Source organism: Podarcis vaucheri (genome assembly GCF_965113315.1).
Source record: "Podarcis vaucheri genome assembly, chromosome: 1".
NCBI lineage: Eukaryota > Metazoa > Chordata > Lepidosauria > Squamata > Lacertidae > Podarcis > Podarcis vaucheri.
In genome coordinates, this window is record NC_138759.1 from 85739700 (window position 1) to 85746904 (window position 7205).

At 41.7% G+C, this 7205-nt stretch overlaps 2 protein-coding genes across 2 annotated transcripts in view; both read left to right on the top strand.

Moving 5' to 3' along the window:
- LOC309517280 (uncharacterized protein) overlaps window positions 1-7205 on the top strand; it is a gene marked incomplete at its 5' end in the record, with an annotated part of 34648 nt that overhangs the window by 4884 nt on the left and 22559 nt on the right. The window lies entirely within an intron of this gene.
- LOC309526374 (olfactory receptor 8U3-like) lies at window positions 1235-2186 on the top strand (the record flags this gene model as incomplete). The annotated part of the gene is made up of 1 exon (XM_082212371.1): window positions 1235-2186. Exon 1 carries the CDS (start codon window positions 1248-1250, stop codon window positions 2184-2186), a length of 939 nt encoding a protein of 312 aa, XP_082068497.1. The 5' UTR covers window positions 1235-1247.

Here is a 7205-nt window from a genome sequence, read left to right on the forward strand (position 1 = left end):
GAGAAGTGGAAGTGCTGTTTCATAGAATGGTAAATAATATTTCATATATTTTGAAATGATGATATTAAGAGAAAATATGTGAGGATTGAAGCAAATAAAAAACAAGATCAGGGAATATCACACCTAAGAATCTAGGTGCACAAGCAGGCAAGATTTACAAATAACAAATTACAAATTAACAAAGGTGCAGTATTTTGTAAGCTGTTTTATGGGCCAGTGTCGTCTGTGGACCTAATTGCATAACTGAGCTAGACAACAAAAAGGTAATCTGCTCTCATCAGGCTTCATTTTTCAGATGGATGAAAGAGCCTGAACCAGCTAAGGTTTTATAAATGCTGCTATATATTTTTTTTAAATCATGCACTATCTTATTCCATGGACTAAATTAGCAAGCTTCTAAAAAGCCGCTACTTAGTCTGACTTTTTCACTCACCAACACCCCAAAACAAAGCCTTGAACTGTAAACATTTCTTATAATTACATTAAAGTAAGGTGTGGGTAATTAATTCAATATTTGCTTTTTTAAATTGTATTTATTGATAGCTGTCACATTCGAAGATGATAGGATTACTTTGGTGAAGAACCTTTTGTGATGTTTGTGTCTTGTTATTGGACATGTCTTTGTGAACCACTTTGAGGGTTTTTAAAATAAATACTGCCTACTCAGAAGTAAGTAGGATTTACATCCAAATCAGTATAATTCTGTGCACACTTACTTGGGAGTAAGTCCCTTTGAACTCTGAATAGACATGTTACAGTTTTAAACTGAGAGAATGACTGTTATACAATAGGAATCTTTGATACTGTTTTGGTACTGCTTTATGTGGGTGCAATTATATTTATATATTTTCAGTGAAAGAGTCTGGAACTGTTAGTGCTAGAGAAATGGATATGTCAACTGAGATTTGAAAGAGATCACAGCAATCAAGGACAGTTTAATTCTTAGCACTTTCTTTCTCAAAAGAATGTTGGATGGAACATATATTGACAAAGAAAAACACATACATATTTGTTATACGTTATTTTAATACAGTTTTCAACTTGCATTTACATATTATTAATTGATAGTAGAATTATTAACATTGCTCAAGATTATCATTGATTAGGTTCCATGTTGTTATTTTTCTCAAATGTTTTATTCATAGATGGAGACATTGATATCAAAATCCACTGGTATGAAGACACATTCCACTGCAGAAATACCAAAAGGTCCTTAGTGTGGAGGCTGCACATCATCAAATAACAAAATGGCAAGAGAAAATCATACTGTAGTGGCAGAATTTTTCCTCTCAGGCCTCACAGAAAATCCTGAGGCAGCCATTATTTGTTTTCCCTTCTTTCTAGCAATATACATGATCACTTGTGTGGGGAATCTTGGGATGATTGTCTTGATTAGGATTGATTCCCGACTCCACACCCCTATGTACTATTTTCTCAGTAACCTAGCTTTTGTGGATTTCTGCTATTCCTCAACTATAACTCCCAAGACCCTGGTGAATTTTTTAGCTGTCAGGAAAGCCATTTCATTTGGTGGCTGCGTTGCACAATTGTTCAGCTTTGTCCTGACTGCAAGCGTTGAGTGCCTTCTACTGGCTGTAATGGCCTATGACCGATATGTGGCCATTTGTAACCCACTCCTCTATACAGCCATAATGACAAAGAAACTCTGTGCTCAGCTGGTAGGCATTACCTATCTTATCGCCTTTATCCATGCTCTTGCACAAACTATCTCCACGTTCAGGCTCTCCTTCTGTGCCTCCAATGTCATCAATCATTATTTCTGTGACATTCCCCCTCTCATAAAGCTCTCCTGCAGTGATACCTACAGTAATGAGATTGTGCTTTACACCTTTGGCACTTTCCATGGCATCTTCACCTCAGCAGAGATTGTGATCTCCTATGTGTACATCATCTCCACGATCTTGCATATTCGCTCTTCAGAAGGCAGACGCAAAGCCTTCTCTACCTGTGCCTCTCACCTCACAGCTGTCTTGATATTTTATGGAACCACAGTGTTCATGTATGTCCGACCAATTTCAAGCTACTCTCTGAGCCGAGACAAAGTGATCTCTGTGTTCTACACAGTGGTGATCCCCATGCTGAATCCCCTGATCTACAGCTTGAGGAATAAGGAGGTGAAGGATGCGCTGATGAGATTCTCAGGAAGGCTGAAGTTTTCTCAATAAGCAAATGTTGTACATGAACAGAAACCCTGGTTAGAATAGATTGTTTCATGCATCACTCGTACTCCTAACTGTGCAAAATTGAAATAAAACAAAAAAATGTGTTTGTTTTTAACATTGGTATACTGTCCAATAACTAACATTCTCTGGGTGGCAAATATTACAGTTTGAAAAAAATGTAAGATGAGAATCAATGGGGAAAGCAAAGAATCCATATTTATAAATAAAAAAATAGAAGAGATAAAATAACCAGCTGAAAACTATATAAAACAGCATTTAAAAGCACTAAAAGATTGTAAGAATTCAAAATACCTGGGAAAATAAAAAGGTATCAGCTGGTGCTGAAAGAGCCGGTGAGCCTTTCTGGAGAGTATATCCTGTAATTGGGGTACATTGCCAAAAAGACCCTCTATTCAGTAACCACGCACTACAGCTCATTTAGTGGGGGGGCAACCAGAAAAGGGTCTCTGAAGATGACTTCAAGTCCAGATAGGCATATATGGATGGTGGTAATAATCAAGTAAGCTGGCCCCAAACCATTTAGGGCTATAATGGTTAAAATCAGTAGACCTATTGAAATGAATGGGCATGACTAAGTTAGGTTAATTGCAGTGGGGCGGCTCTGCGTAAAAAATAGTTGAATATCACTTGTTCAGATTTTATCAAATGCTGCATTGTGTAAGAAGGCACTGCCAATGGTGACCTACTTCGTTGTGGGCCCTTGTGCAAAAGACAGTTTGGGCACCCCATTTATTTGGATTATACAGAGCAAAGGAAGCAGCAGCATAGGCAATAGTTCATTTATGAAGCAGAAAACCCATTAAAATAAATAAATAAATAAGTCACAAAACAGCTGTCAAGAAGACCAGGTCTCCAAAACCTCGGATTCAGCCCCTTCCCAGTTTAGCAGATGCCAATTGGACAGAGATGAAAAAGGCAACCACTCCTGTAATTCAACCAGCCTAAGCCAGGAGACTCCCAGACTTTACCAAACAACCTCAAGACTCCAAAAAGCAACAGCTAAGAACCATACTCTATGCCTTGAGAGCCTTGAGCCCACAAGGTTACTCAGTAGCAGTTTAACCAACAGGTCACTTAACTGGATCCACCACCATGGCTTTTCCCAAGAAACCACACCAGGATTGTAGAAGTAGATTTATTGACATAATTAAAAGTGACAGCAAAAAAGACAGAACCTGTGTGCCAGTGAGAAATAGATTGTTAAAAAAATACTGTTTAGAGCCGCGGTTCCCAACGTGGGGCACACACTCCACAGGGGGGCAATTTGATTTTTAGGGGGGCAATATAGAAGCTTGTTTAGACCAAGTTAATGGCTTTTTAGGCTTCCGCCACATGAACAGGAGTTCACTTTTTGAATAATAAGAATTATATATCACAGGGGAGGGCATCAGAATTTTACAGATGCTTAGGTGGGGCATGGCCAAAAAAAGGTTGGGAACCACTGGTTTAAAGCATAAAGTACAACTGGGAATTATAATACAGAAATAAAACAATAAAGCTAACTTAACCTAGCTCTAATACATACCAAAAGAGCCCTTTCTCAAGAACAAAACACAAAGGTGTCAGTAAAGGTATGAGGCACAAGACAAAGAAATATGGGTAACTTTATACTACATGGCCTAGCAATGCAAGAAGAGTTTGTCCATACTTCCTCCTGTCACATCCTAGAAAGCATGGGACTAAGCGATTTGCTGCTTGCCCATTGGTCTTCAACCCTGTCAGTTTTGACTGATTTAAGGTACAATCCAATGTATGTTGATTCAGAATTAAGTCCCACTGACTTACAACACCCAGGTAATGATATAGAGGGATCAACTTAGATGCCGAGAATGAACTTGATGGAGAACAAAAGACTATCATGAGGAAATTAGGGTTCTCCTTTTGCCCTTTAGCCCAACAACCTTCACCAGGGCCCCCTTTACCTCTTGGTTCCTCAAACTGTAGATCATGGGGTTCAGCATGGGAGTAACAATGCAATAGAACAATGAGGCAGTCTTCCCCTGCTTAGGTGAATAGTGGGACCTAGGTCGCAAGTAGGCAAAGATGGCTGTCCCATAGCACAGGGTCACCACCACTAGGTGGGCTGTACAAGTGGAAAAAGCTTTGCACCTTCCCTCTGCTGTACGGATCTGGAAGATGGTTGTGACGATGTACACGTAAGACACCAGCACAAGGAAGAAGGGTGTGAGCAGAATGAGGACACCAGCTCCTAGCATCACAGCATCTCCCACAAAGGTGCTAGAGCAGGCCAGCTGCTGGACGGCTAAGACTTCGCAGCCAAAATGGTTGATGGTCTTCCTTCCACAGAATGGCAAGTGCAGAGTGAACACCGTCTGCAACAGGGCATTCACAAACCGCAGAGCCAACACCCAACTGCCATCTGCATGCAGAGCCGTTGGTTCATAAGAACATTATAATACAAGGGATGGCAGATTACCATGTACCAGCCGTATGCCATGACAGCTAGCAGGATGAATTCGATTCCTTCCAGAGACAGGGAGATGTACATCTGTGCCATGCAGCCCACAAAGGAGATGGTTTTGCGCTCTGCCAGGAAGTTGGACAACATCTGAGGAATGATTGTGGTGGTGTAGCACATGTCCAAGAAGGAGAGGTGGCTCAGAAAATAATACATAGGTGTGTGCAAGTGTGGGTCCCCTCTTATCGCCAGCATGATGAGAATATTCCCTGCCAAGGTCACAAGATACATCCCCAGAAAAAGAGCAAAGAGGACTTTCTGAGTTACCGGATTACTGGTCAAGCCCAAAAGGACAAACTCCATGTTCCATGATAGATTACCACGTCTCATATTGTATCCAGATTCACCTATGATCGATGTCATAGCAACAACAAAAAAGATGACAGTGATTTAACTGTGGATGGGAAAGATGTGAAAAAAAATGGGACTGATGCAATCACATCTAGCTTGATCAGTACAGTTCAGTACATCAGTAGAGCTCTGGTGAGGATGTCTCAAAGGACCATCAAGTCCCAAAGAACCTGAGGCAATGTAGAAATACTCCTGCACTAGCTGATTCCAAGCCCTTTGAAACCAGGAAATATTGCAAGGTAATTTGAAACAGAAGCGCTACTTGGAAAACTGGACTCTTAATTGTTAGCCAAGAGAGGCTGTGTACCCATTTACTCTGCATCCAGTGTGTGTTTCCACCAATGGTTTGGGAAGCGGTATGCACAGGACATTAGCCACGACTCATATCTATCCTGTGCCTGCACTTTGATGCATTTTTCCCTAAACCAGCTTTGGTCCAAATTGAGAAAAAGAATGACCTAGCTGCATTTTAAGCTTGTAGTGTATACCTAACCTAAGACTAACCCTGTGCACGCTTCCTTGGGAACAACGCCCTGCCCGAAAACATAGTGAGTATAGGTATGCATAGAACCAGGCTTTTTCCCCTGCTGGAACTCTCCGGAACTCAGTTCCGGCACCTCTCAGGTGGGCACCATTGCCATTATAAGAAAACAAGGGAGGTGTTCATGATGAGTTCCAGCACCTCCTTTTCTAGAAAAATAGCACTGCTGTGAACTATTTTATTAAAAGACAACAGAGCCCACACACTTTGCAGCTTGGTCAGTCGTCTTCAGTTAATTGGTGAAATGTTTTTATTTTAAAAATGATGGAGAACAGAATAGAAAACCATGGCCTGCTTAAATGAAATAGAAATCAGCATTAGTATTCTTCATCCTGGCAATGTTCTCCTAAATAGTACCATTAGGAACTGAAATACCTCAATGTTTTCATTCTTCAGGGAAACGGAAGAGCCAGCCTTTGCGGAGCCATGTGAAGCATAGTAAGTCTGACTCATCTGTACAGTTTCTTGCAGCGTCATGTAGACAAAAGGCCTGAGGCTCACACTGTTGTTGAGGCACTCACAACTAGCAATAACCAGCAGATAGATGCCAGTTAAAATGTGAGGAGAAAATTGTGACAAGCTTACTTGAAGGCTGAAGGGAGGGAGGGGGAGGTCTTTACCATCCTCCTGAAAGGACCAAGAGTTGGATCTGATGAACTTTAGAGGGAAGAGAATTTCATAATAGAGGAACCACCATGAAGATGGCTTTGTTACCTTGCAGGTCAGCCTAACCTATGCATTTTTTGGTGGCTCATTGTTATACCTATACATTGTTATACAGAAAGGTACATAAGGGAAGCCCCTCTTAATGTCCCACCCCTGTGAGCTACATGTTTGATAATGACCCATGGGCAGATCTTCTCTGTGGAGGCTCCTGGTTCTGAAATTTGGTGGGTACCCACATTGCTAGCCTTTAGACTCCATCCAGGTGAGATCTTGACTGTTTGTTCTGGCATTGCAGCAAAAATGCCGATGTTTGTGGTATTTCTGTTGTGTGTTCTGGTGGGATTTCTGTAGTATGTGGTTTTAAATTGAGAGTTGTTGTTATGCATTTGTTAAAACAAACATAGAAAGTAAAAAAAAAAAAGTCACTTTGCTATGTGAGTAAATCGCCCTCTTAAAATATGTAAAATAGCCAAGCTAGTTTTTTAAACAGACAACTTTGCCTTAGTGCGAGTTTACACAGTCATTGTGTGCACTGTTAGTTTTAAGTAAAAGCAATCCTGACCTTCGGCCTCCTCTCTGCTACTCCTTGCCTCTCTGCATCTGCGGCCTGAGATGGCTGGCTCATTCTGTTTGATGGTAAGATTAGCCCTGCAGCAGGGGCAGAAAGCAGGGAGGGGAGACAATGCACATCAGGCCACCCATCCGCTTTGTTGCTGTGCTTGCTGGGAGGGAGAGGCAGTGGGGGGGGTGTCTGCACAATGCAGACCCAGAAGCAGAAGTGCCACATTGACTCTGCTGTTGTGTTCACACTGCAGAAACCTCCCCATCATACCCCTTCCTCTCTCCCTTCCAGTAAGCACAGGAATGTGGCAGGTGGGAAGACAGGCATGTAGCACTCTCCACCAGGCCCCCCTGTCCTGGAGAAAAAAATTGTGGAAAACATGTCTCCTCCCTTCCCCCCTTT